The 21,737-nt window shown below is 46.7% G+C and overlaps 1 protein-coding gene across 4 annotated transcripts in view; it reads left to right on the top strand.

Moving 5' to 3' along the window:
* CHST13 (carbohydrate sulfotransferase 13) overlaps nt 1–21,737 on the top strand; it is a 53,139-nt gene that overhangs the window by 11,047 nt on the left and 20,355 nt on the right. For 2 of the 4 annotated variants that reach the window (XM_048957122.1, XM_048957123.1), the window contains one exon: nt 9,113–9,218. Coding sequence is in view for 1 of the 4 variants with exons in the window: in XM_048957121.1 (XP_048813078.1) it covers nt 19,182–19,275 (94 nt within the window). In the remaining 3 variants the exon portion in view is untranslated. Of the gene's footprint in view, nt 1–9,112; nt 9,219–17,734; nt 17,876–19,142; nt 19,276–21,737 lie in introns of those variants that run through there. The other 2 variants (XM_048957126.1, XM_048957121.1) reach the window with 2 other exon arrangements.

Below are 21,737 nucleotides of genomic sequence, written 5' to 3' on the forward strand. Positions count from 1 at the left end.
ATGGGACAAAGCAGGATTGAGGCTGTGGAACACAGCTATGTGCTCTGGCCCTGTGGCTTTTGGGGCCCTGGAGATTGGTTTTTGAATTTAAGCTTGACTCCCCCTGTACCACTTATCTGTTGAGCTCTTCTATGAAAAGTTACGCTCTCGTCATTGCAAGACCTTGGCCACAGCCTCGCTCCCTCTTTGTCCCATGTTTCTGTGTCATAGATCGTAGCCCCATCTACTCCTACATTACAAGAGACCCCCAGCAAAAGTCGCCTTAAATCAAAGCTTTCCATTTAGGGAACTGTATTTACAGGAGAGGAGGCACAGCAACGACAAGAAGCTGCATGACAAAATACTCTTCTAGGATGATTCTTGCAGATCCAGAATGCAGCCTCAGGGAGAAGATCAGTGAGCAAAGCCCTCCCTCCCTCACAGTGCCACAGTTAGAAAATTGAGTAACAATTGCAGCCTATCCAAGAAGGCAGAGAAATTTAATTGAATAGCAAAATATCAGATCTGCATTTCAAATGGAGGAATTATCTCTTTGGGCCAAGCAGAAGTGTTTAATTTTGACAAAAGGAGATAAGAATTCATCTGCTCTTTCATAATGGGAACTGTCACAGCCAGTCTCATTTCTATTATGGAAGTGTTGCTGTGAGAAACTTCACATCCGCTGTGCAGTTCTGCAAACCAAAGGAAACCAAAGGATCTCAGACCAAATGACACCAGCAATCTCAGAAAGGCACAGCTCTGTACTGCAGGGAAAGGAAGTCAGCACGTGGCTGCACCACCGGGGTGCTTTTACTCTGCGTGGGGCAGCACAGCAATGGGATAGAAGGCATTACTCCAAGCAGGAAGCGTTAATCACAGACACTGACAGTGGCACACCGCATTAAGGGACGGTTTGGACAACTGCTTTCATTTGCATTCATCTTGTAGAATGAATCTGCTGTTTTTTCTCTAAATATGGATTTTATCAGTTGCCAAAGTTTAAAAAAATAAAACAACAAACAGCTTGGCAGCAGTGCAGAAAAAAACCCAGCATGCAGAAAGCAAAGAGCAATTTCTTTTCTCCGTGTGAGCAAACTGGATGGTTATACTGTTTGCCTTCAGCTTTAAAATGCTGCTGCAGAACACAGCTTGATGTTTTCTTTTGCTCTGCCCAGTGCAGCTCTTTGGGACAGGACACAGAATCATAGAACCATGAAGGCTGGAAAAGATCTTTACGATCATCAGGTTCAACCACTAACTCATCAACGCCATGTCCACTAAACCATCATCCTTTGGATGGAGCCCAATCTGGAGATGCTCGGCCCCATACGGTGGTACCAATGCATCCCAAGTTCATGCTGACAAAGAGAAACATACCCTGGCTGAAGATCTTGACAGCTCAGACCTCTCACATTGTGTGTGAACTTTTTCCAACTACCTTTTGCCTTGCAGCTCTGCCATGAAGCACGTACAGACAGACACCTGTGACTCACTCCCTGCTCTGGTCCCGCATTTGGAGCTGCATACCAGGAGAAATGTTCCTGCATTGGAGAGGAGGATTTCTCTCAGCCAGGCATCCACAAAGGCACTGTTGGAAGCACGTTCCCATGGATTTGTGACCTGATCCATCTGTTCTCTGTCCCATAGTGAGCTGCAAGAGAAGAACACTGGGGGATCTGAGCTCAGGATTTGCACCTCTTGATGAGCTTGCAGTTATTGTCAGCAGTGCCCACATGAGACCTCATCGTTGTAGAGATCCACCAAGATCCACCACATTCACTTGGCTGCTTTACCTCTTCTTTAGACCTAAAATTCCAACCATCAGCCAAGAGGGAGAGAAGAGCTGTGTGTGGTTTAGTCTTAGTGTAATCTGTTTGAAAAGTGACTATTAACAAGAGGTGTAAAGCCTTGGGTGTAGAACGCCTTTGTGTAAATAACAAATTATACCAGTTCACATTGATTTTCTCTGTCTGAGCAATTCCCAGGTCAAATGTGCTCCTCGTACAAGTCAGAAGGTGACTTTCTAACTGCAGTCCCTCCAAACTCTGAAGAGCTAAAACCCAAATTTTTCTTCCTCTCCTTCATCACTGCTCCAAATAAAAACCTCAGATCCATAAACCAGGTATGACCATCAAGAATAGCTGCACGCTATGGCCATAGTTGCATGCATCAAGGCAGGAGCATGTCCTGCATCCAAGGGATGGGAGCTGGCCTCATTGGAGCTGTAGCCAATGGAACGATGTTTTCAGGAGACAGGGAGCAACCAGGAATACACTTGCAGGAGCGTTGCCTCAAGTGCTTGTGCAGCCAAGATGAGGGATTTTTAGGAAATGAGTGAATTTAAATTTTATTCATGACTGCACTCATAGAAGACTCAACATCTTTTTCACTAACAAGACGGACATTCCGAAATAGAGAAAAGATACCAAATACCAAAGGAACATCCTACTGAGGGAGAGGAAATCAAATTGATTGGACTCCAAAAATCGAAATTGAATACTTAGAATATTTCTTTCTGTACAACTGATTTTTTTTTTTTCCCAAGCAAAAAATAACCTTCAGCTTTCTTTTAAGTAATAATTCAATGTCTTGGTCCTGAAAGCTGAGAGAATGGCACTGATTTTCCTTCTAGGACTTCTTTGAGGAAACAAGGAGGTAATGGTGACAAGACATGAACTAACAAAGCCCTAATAAGGAACAGCACTTTACCTTAAGTTGTATCAGAGCCTAGCTCACAAGGACAGACTACTTAGGGTTACGGATGAGATCACTGCATTTCTGGCTTTTATCTGGCCTTAACAGCTCTGTGGTTCCCAGGCTGCCATCAGCAGCAGGGGCCCAGGTACATCTGCACCGAAACCTCTCAGTGAGCATGTTGAGCAACTCCTCTGTCAGAATCACAGAATGATTACGATTGGAAAAGGCCTCTAAGATCATCAAATCCAACCATCAACCCATCCTCACCATGCCTGCTGACCACATCCCTCAGTGCCACATCTTCACGGCTCTTGAACACTTCCAGAGACAGTGACTCCACCACTCCCTGGGTAGCAGTGCCAGTGCATCACTGCTCTTTCTGAGAAGAAACTTTTCATAACATCCAACCTGAACCTCATCTGGCCATTAAAGCCATTACCTCGTGTCCTAAAGTAGAGCTTCACAGCATGGCATGCCTCCCAAGGCTCCTTCAAGCCCTCTCTTATTCCAAATCTCCTAGCCTCTCTCAGCTCATTCCTTTGCAGCAGGAGCCAATGGATTGCATCCAGTTTTCCCAGTTCTCACCAGTATGTGACATGTCAGCTTAGACCTGAACCCTGGGCTTCTTACACCTGCAGGAAAAGGTTGCAGCTTGATTTGTTTTGAGCACTGTGCCCTTCATTATCCCAGCAGCACACCTGATCTCTCTCAGACAATTTCTCTCTCATTCCCTCTCCTTACAGTCTCCCACAGCGAGGTCCCCAAAGTTATCTAATGAACACGGATGTTATGACATCCTCACACAATAACTCTAAACACCATCCCAGGAAGCATCACCTAATAAACGATGCAATTACCACAAAGATGAAAAGCAGCACTCCTGAACACACACACTGTGTTGTTCTTCGTCTTGTCGAACAAATTATTTCCGTTTTTCTCTTGAGTGCTTTGTTGTGCCTCGCTTTGTTTATCAAGCTGCCTCTTGTTTTTCCTCCACAATTGTGACTGTGGGTAAGAAAAGTGTATCTGCAGGCACAGGAATATGAAGTGCCGGCATCCTGAGCTGCTGCTGGAATGCAGGTCCACCCAGTTGAGTTTTTTCCCATCGCAGTGGGTGGAGTGGCTCCACAGATACACTCCTGCATACACCCTTTCCTTTTTTAGTACTGTTACTTATTTTAAGCTCCTTTTCAGGTTGGTGGTATAGCTATTACTGTGGAAAGAGGGCAGTGCCTCTTTCTGTGGCGGCAAGTTACAGAAAGCTTTTTAGCTCAATCTATTCTGACTTCTACCGTATCTTGCTGATTTGTTATGCTCCAAAATAAGACCAATTAAGCCCAGCAGTCAAACCAGACAGACACAAAGACGTGCATTTTCCTATCAAAAGGCATTTTTGAAACAACAGAAAAAGACACGCTTTGAGCCAGCAAATGCTATCTCCCCTTTGAAGTGTGGGCAGCACCATGCAATTATTACTGAGTTGTCACCAGAGCATCACAGCTCTGTTCTCACCGCCTCCAGCCCGCGGCGCTCCAGGTTTAGGTCTGCAAAATGCCGCATTTTAATCTGCCTTGTTCACATGAGCAGAGCCAGCTGCAGCAGAAGGGAGAGCTGGCGTTGGCCAAGCCAAACACAGCTGTTGTGCCTCGTTTTGAAACCTACCAGCCTTTCTGCTGTCCCTTTTCAGAGATTAAGCTTTATCTGTTGTACGCGAGGCTTATGTCACCTTATTCGAGAGTGGTTTCGCTGACAGCCTTTGAGTTTTTTCCTCCTTACCTCATCCTTTGTGGTTCTGGCAGCAAAATGGCTTTAATAGAAACGTGGCCAGGCAGAAAGCAGAGCCGTGTAACAGCTGTGCGGTTCTGCCACGCAGCCAGGACAGGGCATGAGGCACTGAGAGCCCACAGCTGAGATTTTAGTGTCCTGTCAAGGCCAGGTAAAAATGAGCACTCCATATCACTGGGAACAGTAAACAGAAGCTGTGTTTTAAATTGTGTTTATATAACAATGATGGTGAGGCACTGGCACAGGCTGCCCAGAGAGGTGGTGGTGCCCCATCCCTGCAGACAGCCAAGGTCAGGCTGGATGGGCTCCGAGCACCTGATGGAGCTGTGGGTGTCCCTGTTCATTGCAGGGGAAGTTGGAACAGATGGACGTTAAGGGTTCTTTCCAACTCAAAGGTTTCTATGATTCTATGAGTTTAATTCCAGAGTATTTTAGCTTTATCTGAAATCCAGATGTGAGTGAAGTGTGGGAGAGGAGGCTGATGTCTGGGCTACATGGATCCAAAGCTTCTGCTGAATTGCAGCACAATGCAGCAGTGCTGAGTTGGAGCAGCCTCCCGGCCTGCCTCTGTCTGTGGCCGTGCAACAGCTAAAGCAGGGCTATGAGCAGCTGCTGTGCTGCCAAAAACCTCCTTGCGTTGGTTTATCCAGAAGGGCTTCTGCACCAAAGATAGCCTCTGGTGTGTGGGTTACGTTTTGGGTCCGCTTTTAGAAGCGAGCTGTTCCAAAAGAAGCTGAAAGTCCATCTTTCAGGTCTGTGATTACGGTAAAAGCTCAGACTGGAGTTTTTTTACTGCTTGCGTGTCACTTTGCTAATGACCACTGGTTTCTGCCTCAGTTGAATAGGTTTCCTAGATTAACCAGCAGAAAGAAATAACCCTCCACCCTTGGTTCTTTCTCATTTTATAATTATCTGCAGTTTCTCCAAAGCTGTTCTTTTATCCTCATGTTTTGCTCCTGCCTGGATGTGCCCAGTGCCTTGCAATTAAAACAAAGCAGCTCCATACAGTTCACAATCTAAGATCACATCTTGCAAACCCTTGCTCATTAGAGCAATCCCACTGGAGTGAATAAGGCTGTTTCCCATCAGCTCTACTTGTTTGTGAAGTTTAGGAGGTTCTGGCCTTAAGTTATATGTTTTAAAATGTCAGCAAAATGTTCTCTGACTCATGGGTAATGGTATAATTGCTATTGTGGTGAATCTCCCAAAAAAATAGATACAAATGTGTTTATGTAACAATCAGAAAGCTCGCATTCCTGGAGGGAAGGAACAGTTGTTCTTTCGGCATCACTTGTGTTTTGGCCTGGAGGTGTCCTACATGTTGTGCCAAAAAGCAATAATGCGAGGGACGTGGTCAACACAAAACTCAGTTTATTGGAATTCTTTATCTGTGCTACTTGGCAATGCAATGGGGCATTCAAAGAAGCAAAGAGTTTTTAAAATAAGGCTTTTTTTGCACCACCACTTTTTGTTTTTTTGGTGTTTTTTTTTTTCCTGTAGTGTTCAGTTCTAAGTATAAAATTCAGCTTTTCTGGTTTCACTTCTGGTTTGTGTTCGATTACTCACTGCTTCTGTGCTATGTGTGCTCTGAATTTAAAAGACATCTGCTTCACTTCAGCTGTATCCCCCATTGTCAGTCTCTGCTTCCTCCTGTTATGTGCTTGCTAAAATATTGCTGGCACGAATATGCAAGGAAAGTAAATGCAAAGCAAGCACCACAGATAATTGCTGATCCTTTTAAAGTGCCCAAACCTCTCGTGAGATCCGTGATGCAGAGGCTGTTAAGAGAGACAGACAGAGATTTGACTTGCAAGCAACAAGAGCAAGCATCTGCAATTACTTTATGAAAACAATTTCTGGTGAGAGTTACAAATCAATATGTGTGATGTGCTTGGTGTATTTTATTGTAATTAAACCCCACCTCACGTAGTTCCTTGGTTGCCTTGTTAGATCCTTGGCGTGGGGGCAAGAGGGCAAAGGAGCAAGCCGCCTCCTCTGCAGTTGGCATCAGGCAGACAGATACTCCAATGACCCCGCAGGCTTTGCTGATTTATTTGTTTGTGTTTCCCCTGGATGGATGGTGCTGCATGTAACCCACTGGAATCACAACTTGCTCGATAGCCAAAAAAATATAAATATACAATGCTGATGCTCTCTGAGCTGACAGGTAGTTTGTACCAGGTAGATGTGCCCTGCTCATGTGGGCACTCTTTTGCACTGGATGGGGAAGAAGCTGGACTGCAACTCACATGTGTGCAGGGCTCTGACCCATCTGGCCAGCCAAAATCTTGGCTGGAGGAGCTGACATCCATCTGCACCCACAGACCGCCAATGCTCAGGGTGCAGCTGGAGGTTGAAGCTAAAACAGTCCTTCTTCTAGGAACACTGCCTTGGGCAAGGCCTGTCTGATCTGGAAGATTTCATGTTCTCAAAAGAAAAAAACCTTTTCTACTTCAAAGTCATGGCTTTCCCCTACTTATACGGGTTATAACAAAAATATCTTGTCATTTGACACGGTCAGTCCCAGCTCTAGGCTGTGCCGTAGCCCATTGTTAGAGAACTCCTCGTCATGAGCCCAGAGAAGGGGGAAAATAGCCAAAAAACAAAATACCAATGGAATGTATAGGGTCAGCTTGAATAGCAGATACACTTGAGATAGGCTGTGCAAACATCCAGCCAGGCCATAAGACAACTGCAGGTGCCCTGCATGAGCGAAACCCATTCATGCAACATAGCCAGCCATCATCAGGGTTCTGATCAGCAGAAAAATGACCTCTGGGGGAATGTCCCCTGCTGCTGATTTACTGCAGCCAGGTATCTCCTGGTGGGCTGGGACTGGCTGGCTGGCATGGGGCAGACAGGGGGGTTTGGTACAGCCATGGTGCCCATGGGCAGGCGGCTGCATGGCTGCCCCACACTGCTGGGGTTCCACTCCCCTCCTGAGAGCTAGGTGCTTTGCTGTAGCAATGCTAAGTCTGTTTGGATGGGGTTTTATAATCCCTTTCAGGTTTGGTCTGTAAGTCTTCTGGGTAACGAATTTGATGCTTTCTTTCTTCTTGGGCTCGGTAATTGCTTGGCTGCTTTCCAGTTGATGCTCCCTATGCACTAAGAGGGAAGTGTGTTCTTCTTTATGAAGGCTTTCATATATGTGCCTTCTGTTAAACACAATGGGGAGATGATTTGTCTGCAGTGCTTTCTGGGGGGGTGGAGTGAGGATGCCCACGGGGATCAAGGGTATGATTGGACAAACTTGCAGACACACGCAGGGCTGCTTTGGGGTGTTTGTACTGCCTTCATGGCTATGGGCATGCTTGGCAGCTCAGTGTGCCATTGGGGAAGCTGCCAGGGCTCAGTCCCTGCAAAAAGCATCCCTCGGCAGGATGCAAGAGCACTCTCTGCTCCTGGCTGCACTTTAAAGAGCAGCACAACCTCTCTGCAAATAGAGGTTGTCTTTGTACTAGAAATGGCATTATTCCTTGTGTCAGTCAGCAGCACGCTGAACAGGTCTGGATGTGAATACCCTGGTCAGGCTGGACGGGCTCTGAGCACATGGAGCTGCAGGCATCCCTGTTCACTGCAGGGGAGTTGGAGCAGATGGTCTTCAAAGCTTCCTTCCAACTCAAACGATTCTGTTATTCTATGATTCTGTGACTTATAGCTTAAGATGGACCTGCATTGGCCTCCTGCTGCAGTGGGCGTCCTTGGGAAGGTATGGATCGAAGGTTAGAGCATTTCCAGCATGGGGAGAAAGCTCAGTGCATGTCTGCAAAACCCTCCTGCTCTCAAGGAGAAGTGCTCCCCAGGAAGGGTGCTATGATTTCTGGAAATCCTGCCACATTTTGCAACATTTTAATTTCTACTGCAGAACACTGTGGGCTACCATGGAGAACAAAACCAATGACGGCTGTGGTTTGGTCCAAATTTTGGGCACCGGAGCAAACCTGCTAAAACAATGAAAACCCAAACTATGTTCATGCTTTGCTGCACTAACAGTTGAAGCAAAGTGACAGGTTTCCCCTTTACTCTGGAAGTGAACCTGAAGTGAACTTACACCGAGGTGTTCAAATTCTTGTACTTAAACTGAACAGAAAGAAATAGGTTAGTTGTTAAAGGTGTCTTAGAGGAGATAAGTCAGCAGGAGCCTAGCTGATTTAACATTGATGCCTAAGAGGCTGTAAGTTAATCATGAGAGATCATTAACTTCCATCTCCTTTCATCCCATGGAAAAAGATTTTCCTCCCATTCTTCTGTTTTCTGACCCTTCTGAATGCAATTGGAAATAACTCAGCTTTTCAATTCAGGGAAACCTTTTAATTTTGTCTGTGTATGAAACGTTTCATACCACTGTGTGGCACTTCATAGTAAATTAAATTAACTCTTCTGTGTACTCCTGAACTGTGAGAGACCCTCAATAAATAAAATAAATCTGTGCATAAGGAGAGTGTAGAAGCAGGCTGAATGTTTTCCATTGCCCTCAGAGACATGTAGATCAATGTTTCCACCACACGTCTGTGCCTGCACACATTCAGCCTGAGTCTGGACACCACGGAATCCTACAGGCAATGGTGGGATGGGTTGATGGTTGGGCTGGGTGATTTTGGTGGTCTGTGATGATTCTGCAATTCTAACTTTTTTTCTCCTTTTCTTTCAGGTCAAAACCTGACAACCTGCTGGAGATTGACCACCGCCTGCCTGGCTGTTCCAGTTCACACACTGTGCTGTGGGAGGACTGCTCACTCTCTGGGATTCTATAGCAGGTCAGTCTAACAGCCAGATGAACCCTCCAGGTCCATGATACTCACATTAGATGGGTGTTCAGTACAAAGCAGGACTAGGCTGTTTCCAATTCTGATGGCAGCTTGCAAGCATAAGGGTTTCCCCATGGGTTTCCTTTTGGAGGGATCTTCTGTCACTGCACTGGGTGCTCTTTGGAGTAGGCTTCTAAAGCCATTTGTCTTCCTCCTGTTGTGGGGTCATGGCTTCTGTATTAGGAAGACAACAGTGTGGATTAGGAGTCCATGTTACAGTAGCCAAATGTGCAGCAGTAGCAAATGTGTAATTGATTAAAGAGTGAAGTGGAAAGGAACCTGCAGCTCCTGGTAGGGCACAGAGCTCCATGTTCCCACCTCATCAGGACCTGGAACTGTTTATGGAGCTTTTACAAAGCCTACAAGATTCATTGTGCGCTTAACTGTGTCCTTTTTGCCATTAAGAACCATGAAAGCATTGTGTTCTTATAGCATTAACTTGTCTGGCAACATGGCCCTTCTGACCAAGCCTTTACATAGTCCTATCACTAAAACTCTTTCGGAGTTTGCCAGGAAGCACCCAGTACCCCCTTTCCAAAGCAGGAGGTGCTAACACCCCTGGGACACGGAGCCTTCCCCTCTGACTTTGGGAAGTTCTGCTGAATGTGTGAGCAGAGCTCATGGCTGCATTCCTTTGGGTTTTACAGAGGGCACATGCAATGCCATCAACTGGGAACCACTGCTCTCCATCATCTCCTTCTCTTGCCTCAGTCCCCTGCATAGCTCTGTCTAGATTTTAGATAAACTACACCCACAGCTTCATCCTTAAGGTTTTAATGCAAAGACACACCACAGCATTTGTCTACTGAATCAGTGGCATTCCTCAATGTTTCCACTCCTGGCTTCTGTGTTAAAATGGGTAATAAAAATGCTGCTCATTTCATCTTTATTAGGCTTTTTGAAAAGTGTTAGAAAATGAGATGCTGTCTGTTTGAGAGAGTCTCAAAATTCATGGCCTCAGTTAATTCCGTGGGTAAGAAACAACCTGGAGGGCATTTTGTCTTATTCTGAGAGAATTTAAATTCAGGAACCAGTGTTTTCACTGTGAGAGAGGATGAAATTACCACCTCTTGTCTGCAAGAAAAAAGCTGTTTTCCATGACTTCCTTACAGTGCTTTAGGTGATTTCCAGCCTTCATTTCTACATTTGTCCTCGCAATACCAGATTTTGTGTGCATGTTTTTGTGAGGCAGGTACACCACCTATTGTTAAATTAGATCAGCATTTCCAGCAACAGTAATTCATTTCAGCTTGCTTACAGTTTTCCCAAATTGCAACCATCTTGGTTGCTCTAAGGTTCATTTTTGTCTAGGAGTTATCTTTCTGGCATTGCTCTACCCAGGTGAATGTAGAGTTCCTGAGGGAATGCAGATGCTGATTTGGTACAAATCCCATGCCATCAGAAATGACATCTTCTGCCCCCGGAGAAGGCTTAGACCGAGGGAAATGCTTGTGCTAAATGGGGTTCTTAGGTAAAAGACTGCTGATTGATTTTGCAGCCAATATTCTTGAGGGTATGTGGTTGGAAGGGCTTTTTGATAAGAAAAAAAAACAGATTTCTGACTCTAGGTAAGGAAAGGTTTTCCCCCTTTATTTTGCACTTAATGTAATTTAAAATTGGAAAGAAAGGTGAGATACTGGAGAGTATATGTATTCACATCTGTCACTGAAGCTAATAGGAGCTTCCTCTGAGTGCAGCCCAGAAAGCCAGGTGCATTTGCTTTCAATGCCACTGGACCTTTCACCAAAGTACTGTTTTTAAAGCATTTGGTTCCACAGCAGGATTTCCCTCTCTGGTTTCCATGAAATTAATTGTTTCAAAAGCTGGAGTAGGCGGAAAGTCTTTTTGGCTGAGTCTGTATAGAAATACCACCATTTTTCTTTGTAGGAAAAACTGATGCTTTTAGCACTGTGTTTCTGTATGGTCTAATATTTCACTCGACTATTACACATTCTTTCTTTATTCAGCCATTATTTAACACATTAATGAGGCACGTGAAGTGGTTCAATGCAGCTATTCATTGATTCCTGTTCCTTGATAATCTCAGATGTCAACACGAAGCCGCAGACCTGGCTTCTTTGAGTTCAGGACAGATTCTGGGGATACTGTAACCAAAACAACGAGATTTTGCATTGTGTCATTCATTGTCATTTCTAGTTTTGGTCACAAAGTAGGATTTAGGATTAGGCTTCTCACTAATGTGCACTTGTCCCGATGGATTGCAGAATACATTTTAGATACTTCAGCTGAAAATGATTTTCTTTTCTTGGCTACTGCATGCTCCAATTAAGCTTTCATTGGAAAATATGAAACAGAAAACTATCTCTCTCCTTTAGCTATAGCTGTAGCAACCACACAACTATAAATTTTTGGGTAGTCAATCAGTGGCTCACGAGACCCATGGAGCCATGCCTACTTTGTCAAGCTTTGGAAATCTTGAGAGGAGGTCCTGGAAAGTCAGGTCTTGCCTTGACTGTATGGTTGGCTGGTTTAGCACCATGAACCTCCCTTGGGCTCCACAGGAGTAGTTTGGCTGGCCACAGACCAACTATCAGGGGAAATAAAGCTGAGAGGGCTATAAAACCATATATATTGCACTGCAGTGTGGATGAGGATTAACTGGCAGAATAACTCCACTTTATTACTTTTTTTCCCCCGTTCCTAATCTTTTCTTTGCGTGGAGCAGAGTTTATATTCTCAGCCAACCATACTTCTAGATAATACATAATCGTGGTTCCCTCTCAGTGATGATTTTACTGCTCACTTACAGCTGCTTTGAAGGGCAGCAAGAAGCTTTTCCACATCAGCAGTGGGCATCTGTAGAAAGCAACACGAGGCTGGTGCTTCCAGCTCAGAGGCTGTGAGGATGGGGGTGGATTCACTCTCCTGTCTCATATGTGGGAAAAGCCTCTATGGGAGCAGAGGACTGCTAAACTGAGCTGCTGGGGGAGAGGACATAATTGAGAGGTTAAGTGAAACACTTTGAGTTCCTCTGCTCCATTAGCTCCAGGGTGCTTACCTTATACTGCATCCAGCTGGTGAGAAGAAAAGCACATCTCCATTGAAAGAGATAATCTTGTTTTGTTTAAATCCATTTCTGAAGTTTGCATACCAATTTCTCTTTCAGACTGCCCAGTTCACTGAGCCAAACCTCTTCACAGTAGCGTATTCAGTTTCTGCTGTAACCTGCTACTGCTGCTTTCAGCCGCAGCTTTAACCACAGAAATCACAGCAAAAAAATAAATAAGTAAATAAAAATCCCCACTGTTTGCTTATTTTTTTTTCTTCAGTGACACTAGCTGCACTGTTAGCTGGGAGGAAGGTCTGGGGAAGGCATTTGACTGTGCTTGCTTCCTTAGCTAAGAGAGGCACTTGAATCTTTGTGGTTTTGCTGAGATCACAGTACTGCTGAGAACATCTGTAGAAAAGAATTAGCTTTTTCTCTCTCTCCCCCTCAGTGACAGCAAATCTTTGAGAAGGTCAGGTTTAGGGATGCTTCTGTGGATTATTTTAGCTATGCTGAAAAGAATAGAGCCCATTGCAACCAGCTGGAAATGCAGCAGTATTTAACAAGCGCAGCCATTCAGTGCTATAAGATGTAGGCTTGATGGCAGCCAGACCATTCTTTGGCATTTTCAGCTATCCGTGGGCTGTTTTCTCTGAATTAACTGTGGTAGTAATAAGAGCTGTGGCCCAAAGCCATTGCCCCATCCTCTCCTATCTACAACGGACTATGCAAACATTGGACCAAAGTCCTTGTTAGAGAAATCTCTTTGTAAAGGAGAGGAACTGTGCGATGGCTCAGAGACGTGGAATGTGCTTTTTCCACTCCATAATTGCAAGTAACCTCATTTGGTAACACTCCAGGACTAAACTTCTTGCACAAGGCACCTCTGGATAGAGTTTCTGGAGGAGGCAGACACCGTGCCTCCTAGACGTGCCTCCTAGACACTCTGGGTAGTTGGCTGCCTTCATTTTAGCAGTGCTAGGGTTTACTAATGCAGACATAATTCAATTAGGGCACCCAGAGGATTGGAGAAAAGCCTTTATTATTTTTAGTCTAAATAAAAATAGTATCTCAGGCTTCTAGAGTAGTGAAAACACATAGAGCCATGGAAGATGGCTGGACAGAGAACATACATATAACTTTTCAACCAGGATTTCCATCAAATTGAACCTGTTTAATTTGGATTTGGCCAGCCCTGTCATGCCCAGGTGTGGGCAATTAGTTCTCTGTATTTAACATTGCAGAAATGGCTCTGAGTTTGACTTTGTGGCAGTACATGCAGGGTGCGGCCTCTCAAACAGTACTTAGATGATGAGTATTTTAATCATACCCCCCTCGGTAAACAGGAAACTCCATTTTTAGTCATGAAGGGATGTTTCAGTGGTACTTGGGGGATTTAAGGACCTAAAGACCCACCTAAGTGTGTACCTAAATCACACAGAATCACTGGAAGCATTGCTCCATCCCGTTGCATCCTTTCATTCTCCTTTTCTTCCAGGGTCGTTATGCTGTGTTGTAGGGCAGTGTCAGTGTTTCTGATGGTCTGATCATGATGTCAGGGCTATAAGTGGTGATAAGGGCTTTCACAAGGCACAGGTTCAGCAGCCCCTGGAAGGAGGCAGGCAGCACACTGTTGCATAAAACCACATACTAAAACATGTAGCATTGTGAGACTGGGAGGATGGCTCAGTCTACAGTTCTTCTCAGGTATAAAATAAGCCCCCCTGCCATCCCAGAGGGCAGCAAGTACTGTCAGCAGGTCAGTGAAAAGCCTTGCCCAAGCTTCCTTGGTGTGAGAAGGACAAGGGCATGCAGGACTTTCATCCCCGCCTGTCACACAAGGTTTTAAGGAGCAAGATAACTTTCTCAGCATGCTCATTCTGTGATTGAGGAGACTTTTACAGCACTGCTGTGACAGAGTGTTTTTATAGCATTGCACTGATGGCATTTTATGTCAGGGTCAGACTGTCTTTGGCCTGTGTGTTGTTTTGTTTTTGTTTTTTTTAAATTCCCTCTGCATATGGAGCCATTTCAATGGATGAGAGCACAACAGCTGAAAACAGGACTTTTCATTGCAATTTCTGAGCAGCCTTTACTAACTGCTCTCCTAAGGCACTGGGCTTCCCTATGGTACTGAGTCACATGCTGCCAGGCAAACAAAACTTAGCATAATCTGTTCCATACCTTTTTAACAGCTGTTAAAAAATGCATCAAATGCATGTGTATAGACAACATGCACCTCGCCTCTCTGTTGGCATAAATACCAATAAAGTCTCTGAAAAAATGCAAGGCAGCCAAAGACCTGGCCTGTTCCATGCAGGCTTCAAACTGGCAATTCTGGGCTTGCAAATGCATCAGCAGAGGAACCGTAGCTGTGGGCAAACATTCCCTCCTCCTCCTGCTTACCACCAGCTTCAACCAAATGCTTAAAGAGCAGAGTGCTCGAGTCCCTGAAGTAAGGTCTGATCTCCCAGTGGTGACCCCAGGCCCCAGCCATTTCCACGAGGAGAGGCAGCACACGGACAGAACTCATTTTCTGGCAGCTGATGAGATGCCAGCTGATGATATTCAATGGTTTGCTCCTCCTCAAGTCTGTCAGGCGGATTCTGACAGTGGCATGAACTGAATCTTCCAGCTTCCAAACACCAGAAAGACATGGGACACCTGGTATTGGGCTGGGAGCAGAGTGCTCCCCTTGGTTATCCATTGGTTTGTTCACTGATATCTGCTGTCTTCTCGTGTACTGAAATGCTCTGTTAGAAATGAGCGCTTTCTCCTTCGCTCAGTAGGAGTACACAAACAGAAAAATCTGATCGAGCTGTAGATGTCCCTGTTCACTGCAAGGGAAGTTGGACTCGATGGCCCTTAAAGGTCCCTTCCAACTCAAACGATTCTATCATTCTATGATTCCACGTGGGTGCTCCAAATGGGAAAGCTGGACCGGCTGTGAGGGCCACAACGTGAGTGCACTGCTGGGCAGGCACAGAGCAGGACCAGCTGCTATGGCTGAGCCCCCAGGTGCAGGAAAGCCACCAGCAGGCTCCCACCTCAGCCAGGAGCAATGCATCAGCATCCTCTTCTCTTTGTGTGACCCCACATGTAGCCGCTCTGGAGACGGCAGATGGAGCTGACTGGCAGCAGCTGGTGCTGTGGGCAGCAGGAAGAGAGGCTGAGGCTTTCTGCTGGAAATGTGCAGGCAGCAGCAGTGCACAGAGTAGAAGCTGACTGCAGGAGTCTTGTGCTGCTGGTGGGAGGCTTGACAGATTTGTTGCTCTTGCTGTCGGAAGTAGCTGCAGTTCCCAGTGTGCTAAGATCAAGGGCAATTGGTTTTCTACCATGTACCTGTAAATCCCATCCCTTCTGCCTGTGAGCCTCTAAATCAGACAGCAGAGAACAAGCTCCCAGCTGGTTACAGCGTACAAACTAATGAAATATAAATATCTGGTACAAAAGGCAAGCAGGGTCCCTAGCTGCCACCGCTGAATAAAATGGTTGGTGGGAGTTTCCTTCATACCAGTGGTATTTCTAGCAGCAAGTGTTGCAGGCAGAGAGCAATCCTCAGGGCCTGTAATTTGGTCTGCTCCCATCACTGGTGCTTTTAAAAGAAAACAGCTGCTGCTTTTATTTATTTTTTATTTTTAAATTGTGGCAGTAAGCAAGTTACATGAATGATTTCTGGACATCTCTTTTGACAGAGGCCAGCATTTCAGGATGAGAGGAGAGTGGCCAGTCTTTAATTTCCTTGTCTCCAGGGAGATTTCCCCTGAGACAAATGCCAGAGGATCTCTGGGAAGCGATTACTGTTTTGCTCAGGAACAAAAAGGTCAGCGAGCTATGGAATTAGCAAGGTTACAATATTAACTACTCAGGCCCAGATGCTAATCCTTACTATCCTTCTTCTGACAAGGTGTGTGGATGTGCTGAACTTTAGGCAGTGCATGCTGTCATACCCACAAACTCAGCAGGATTCCCCAGGCTGTGCAGCATCTCTGGGGTCAGTTGCACATTCCCTGCCACAGCCCCTGAAGATTGGGGAGGTTTTTCAAGGCATCAGCATTACGTGGTAAGAACAAGTGGCAAAATCTACCCATAGATTTTAAAGATTCAACAATCCTCTTATTTTCTGTACTTTTAACTCTCCAGGTACCTTTCCAGAGATATTTAGTTGTAAATTCTACCTTTTATCCAAACTATTTCTGCTATATTCTATGATTGCATATATTGAGCCTGCAAACAGTTACTACAGCTCTTAATGGTGAAAAGAAATCCACCCAACAATTCCCTGCTGCTCTGAACTACAGCTGTTGTAAATTGGTACCAAGTGGGCTTAAACACTTGTGTTTTTTCCCTTTGAAAACCCACGTTCTGCCAATGTAAAAGGCTTGAGGAGATGGTGGAAAAATCAGAGCACTGCTTAAGAAAGCTACTATTTCAGCTGGCTAATATGAGCAGAACTGGCCTTTTCTTGTTATCAAATATAGCAGAACTGAACACCCTTGATTGATCCAAGGCAAAATAGAAGAGGGTTCCCATTATGACAAGGATGGTTCAGATAAGGTGGTAGGAAGACCACCCCACCATTGTGGGGTCTGCAGAGCCAGAAGGGATGGGTGCCTCTGGGAAACTTTCAGAACAAGCTGTGTACATGTGTGCTCAAGCAGAGGATGAGCTTTGCAAGGTTCTCCTCAGCTGATATTGCACTGATGCCATAAAATTGAGTAACACAGGGCACATTAATGCCCACAGAAGATGTGGATGCAGTGTGATAGATACAGTGCTTAGAAAATGGAGAGGAAATTTCCCATCTCTGAGAACTCAGATGCTGGTCTCTGAAGAAAGCTTGTACCACATCAGTGTAATTCCCTACAGACCCTGGCTGGTGTGGTGAGATTTGGGGGCTGTGGCAATATGCACTGGAGCCCAGCCACCAGCAGATAGAGGTCTCACGAGCACGAGGCCAAGGTAAAGTGTTGCTGCAGCATTAAACAGCTGAGCACAAAAGCAAAGTTTGCCCTAGAAGGACTCCTTTTCCTAGTAGCCAGAAAACCAGGACCTGGGGAGGAATTCAGCAGATTCCTCAGTTTCCAGCTGAAACTCATTGCTGTTAATTTTCTATTCATTGTGGTAATCAGACCAAAGCTTGGGGTTAATCTCACTCAGTGGCAGCAAGAGCCTGGGAAACAGCAATCATTGGGGAAAAACCTGCTGAGAAGACAGTAACGAGGACAGCTAATGAGCAGGGGGGGAATGGAGCATGCACTGCACCAAAGGAACTGCATCTTTTTGCTAGCCAAAAGCACTCCCTTTTCACCCACAGATCAAATGCATTTCCTCAGCATTAACAAATCATTTTCCTCCACGTGGCGTGATTAGTAACCTTTGGCCATTGTTACTGGCCATGAGTGGTGCCCTCACAGTGGTAAATAGTGCTAGCCATGCTCTGACCCCGTGGTGAGAGGCCCTGTGCAAACAGGGAGCAAGGAAGTCTCTAGCAAATACCTGTTTCTTCCAAGCAAGGCCTCGACCTACCACGTGTGCCATCACCATCAACTGCTTCCAACACAATGCACCTGAAAATGTGTTTGTTCTTTTGATTATGGTATGTAGCATTAGTGCTGAATGTGTCTGCAGCTGAGCCCAAGTAAGTACCCCACGCATCTAAAAGATGTGCTTTCTCTCAGCTGAGTCCTGTGGATCTCACCTGGGATAGGAGCACAGACACAGATATCTTTCAGCAAGTCAGTGCCTGGGATCTGAATGGGATGCTTTACTTTATTTTCTCTGGAGGGAATGAATAACTAGGGTGAAGCTTGACTGCTTCATATTGGTGTTTCTGTTGCTGAGCCCAGGGAAGCTGAGCTGAGGGTATGTTCATTGAGTTTGGTCCTCTGGGAACCCTTAGCCAGGTTTTCCAGTGTTCAATCCATAAGGTGGGAAAGTGAAAAACAGAGTGCGCTTCTCAGCTGCTGAAAAGCAATGGGAAGGGGTTCCCACTGCACAGAGCTGTGCAGTGCCATGGGTACAACCCACCGTGTGTCCCCTTGTGCTCCGCTCATTCCTTCACACAATGAACTCCTCCTCCTGGCTTAGCTTTACACCAGGGTAGAACAAAGCCTGCCACGTGCGTCCTTTGTCATTCCCCGCGACTCCTCCTTGAGCTGTCCTCCCTCCTAAAGCCTTTAGGGGATGGAAGGAGTCATCGAGCGTTGGCAGTGGGAACCCCGCTCTCAGCCTGTATTTCCAGGCTGGCCTCTGCGCAGGTCCTCCGCAGAGGGGGTTCAGCAGCACTACTGCTATTTCAGAAGCTCAGAGCTCATTTTGCCGGCAGGTACAGAGCCGGGAGGTCAGGGGATGCAGTATGAGACCTGTACACTCTTGCCTTCTAAAAGCATGCAAAGATAAGGAGAAAAATAGGAGAAAATCCCTCTCCTACATAACTTTATTGCTTGGGTTAGCACTGCTCGGGAGCATTGCTTTCAGTTGAACCCTGCAGGATCTTTAAAAAAAAAAAGTATGTTTTAAGGCCACGTAACTTTGCGATGCTTACGAAGCGCGGAACGTGCTGAGAAAAGCCATCAGCAAACTCCCGAGCCTCGCCAGCACATCAGTAACTCCTTCCTGCCCGGCGCGAAGCTGCAAAGCCACGAGGCAGCGGGGCGGGCGGCACGTTCCCGACCCCCGGCTCTCCGCTCCGCGGGGCCGCATGGGGCTGCCTGCGGGGCGCAGGGGGGCGACGTTCCCCTTCCCGCTGCGGGGCCGCTCGGCTGTCACTTCCTGCCGGCGGCGGCGGCGGGGCGAGGCGGCCGCGGGCGCGGAGCGGGGCGGGGCGCGGGGCCGGCGGGGGCTCGGCGGGCCCGGGCCGCGGGGCGCTGGGCTGCGCGGCGCCGCCGAGCCGCGGCGGAGGGATGCGGAGGAGCCGGGCCCCGCGGCTGGCGCTGGCCGCCTGCTTCGGCTCGTTCCTGCTGGGCGTCTTCTACTTCCAGAGCAGCCTCAACCCAGGTGGGTCCCAAACTTGGACGTTGCGAGGAAGTGCGCGGTTCGTTTTAAAGCGCTCCGCTGTCCCGGCGTGGGAGCTGTGCCGGGGTTGGGACGGAGCCGCTGTGCTCCGCAAGCGCCCCTTTCGCAGCCGCCAGCAGTGCTGGATCGCTCGAGCTCAGCGCGTGCTCCTGGAGGTATCTTCCACGCTGGGAAGTGATTCAGTAATTCGGAGCTATGATACAGAGCGCCTTGTGCTGGAAGGGCTGTGTGTTTCTCTGGCTGCTTTCTGCTCTTTTGGCAAAATGAGCTCCTCTGCTGGGTTTTAACAGTGCGCTCATGTTTTCTGATTACAGCAGCCATCCATCAGTGGGGCCTTTAAAGTTACATCTTGAAATGCAGGAGGGAGGTTTGACCGAGATGTTTGTGGGATTGTATCAGTTTCATAAATCTCCCTTTTAAAGGGGCTGCTCCATCACTTCAATGTGTTTTTCCCTAAAAATGAGAAGTTGTTTGCTGGATAATATTGAAGAGGAGTTGGGTTTCAGTGAGCATTTATTGTTTGTAGAATAGCTGATAAGATTTATCAAATGAATTCAGTGATCCCAGAGGACCACACTCAGCACTTCATTCCTTGGTAACTTTTTAGAAGGAGACAATCTATGCTGTCTTACTTTCATATTAGGAGCGTTCAGTAAGAAAGTGGAGCACTCAATCAGCTCTCATCCCCACGGCTCTGAACAGAGAGGGGACTGTGCTTTATGTTGGATTCATTGCCCGGTATTTGGCTGGAAAATGTGGCTGTTTGAAGATTCCGGTTTTCAAAAGACTTCTGCGTCAGCAGAACTTGCTGTGCTTGCTCATCCCGTAGCGCTTTGCATGATCTCAAAGCAGAGTTCCCATCAGGTTGAAGCAGACCAGATGGCACAAGGTGCGATGGCATCTCCTGATGGGTTTGGGGTTCTTCTGTCTGCTATGGGCCAAACTTTGTATTTGGGGGTACTGTGGGTGGCCATGGGACTGAGGATCCCAAACTGGTGCGTACCAGCAGTGTCTGATACTCCAGCAGTGTCTGATACTCCAGCAGTGTCTGATACTCCAGCAGTGCTGTCATTGAGGGTGCTGAGCACCATCTGCAGACTTGGGAGCCCCTTGAGTTTCCCAGAGAGCTGAATTTAAAAGGATATTCGTGTTCTCTAAAATCTGCTTATTTTCTAACCTTGCTGCTGCCTCCCACAACCCGGCCTTCATTTCTATGCCACTTCTGTCCTTTGTTATTTTTCAGATTATGGTATTTTCTCTCTTTAGTTCAGTGAGAAATTGGCAGTAGCAGAGGAAGGGTCATTCCCCAATGTTGAAAAGACGAAAGCTGAAAATTGCTGCATTTCCTTTTGGCTCAAGGGAACGCTAACTGAGGCAATTCACCTGAATGTTAGGAGTTACTAGTTACAGTAATAAGTAAACAATTTGCAGGCAAAAATGTCATCTCTAAAGTGATGGTTGCCTTGAGGCTCTTTGGAGTTCTAGTTGCCTGGTGTCATTTGGTTTCTATATAATAATGAAGAAAAATGCTGGAAAATTCAGCAGTGCTCTGAGTTCTGCTCTGGAGCAGTCAGTTTCTTTTCTCCATCCTTTGCAGGATTCTGCAGGTTGCTTTCCTGGCTCACCCGTAGTCCATTGCATTCAGTGTAGTGCATTAATCCTTGCTATCCTTGTGTATAGAGATTGACCCATCCCACGACCAGGACAAAATGTGCAGTGGGGGGGGAGCAGAGCTGAGAGAAACCTTTAAGTCTGAGAAGGGCTCTTTTCAGGGAGCAGGAATTAACTCCTCTGTTGGCACTTCTCATTCCATCCGTGCCATTGTGGGCACGGAGAGGTTTGCACTGAATCGGCTGTGCTGAAAGAAGGCTTGCTTGTTCTGCCCCAGGAGCACCCACCCATCAGTGTGTGCTGAAATAACTTTGCTCCCAAACAGCCACAAAGCTTGTTATTTTGGGGCAGGGAGGCACTTGTGCTGAAGGCAGTAGCAAAGTCCCTGCTGTCCCTGCTGCTGGAGGCAGCACGTGGTCTGCTGATGCTTCCTTCGGGTCAGCGATGAGCGGACTCACAGACATGACCAAGGGCAGAATATATGCACCAAAGGAAAGGATTAAGCTGGTGCCGAGTGTGGTGTCAAGTGAGGTTTGCAAACACAGCTGCACTGCACAGTCACGGGGTTTGACCAGAGCATCACCAGGTCCTGCTGCACCTGGGCCTCATGCAGTCCCAGCATGGAGCAGTATAGTCCCTTGGAGGGACTTGCTGTGCTGGCGTCAGAGCATGGCCATTCAGGAGAACCCACCTGGCCTAAGAGCCATCCCTCCTTCAGGGACAGCACAACACGCTGCACTTTTTCTGTGCCCTGGGGATCTCTGCTCATTGTTTCATCTGACCCTGATTGCAGTATGTCTAGACTGATGTGGTGGTAAATGCTGGAGGCTGCT

Source organism: Lagopus muta, chromosome 11 (assembly GCF_023343835.1).
Source record: "Lagopus muta isolate bLagMut1 chromosome 11, bLagMut1 primary, whole genome shotgun sequence".
NCBI lineage: Eukaryota > Metazoa > Chordata > Aves > Galliformes > Phasianidae > Lagopus > Lagopus muta.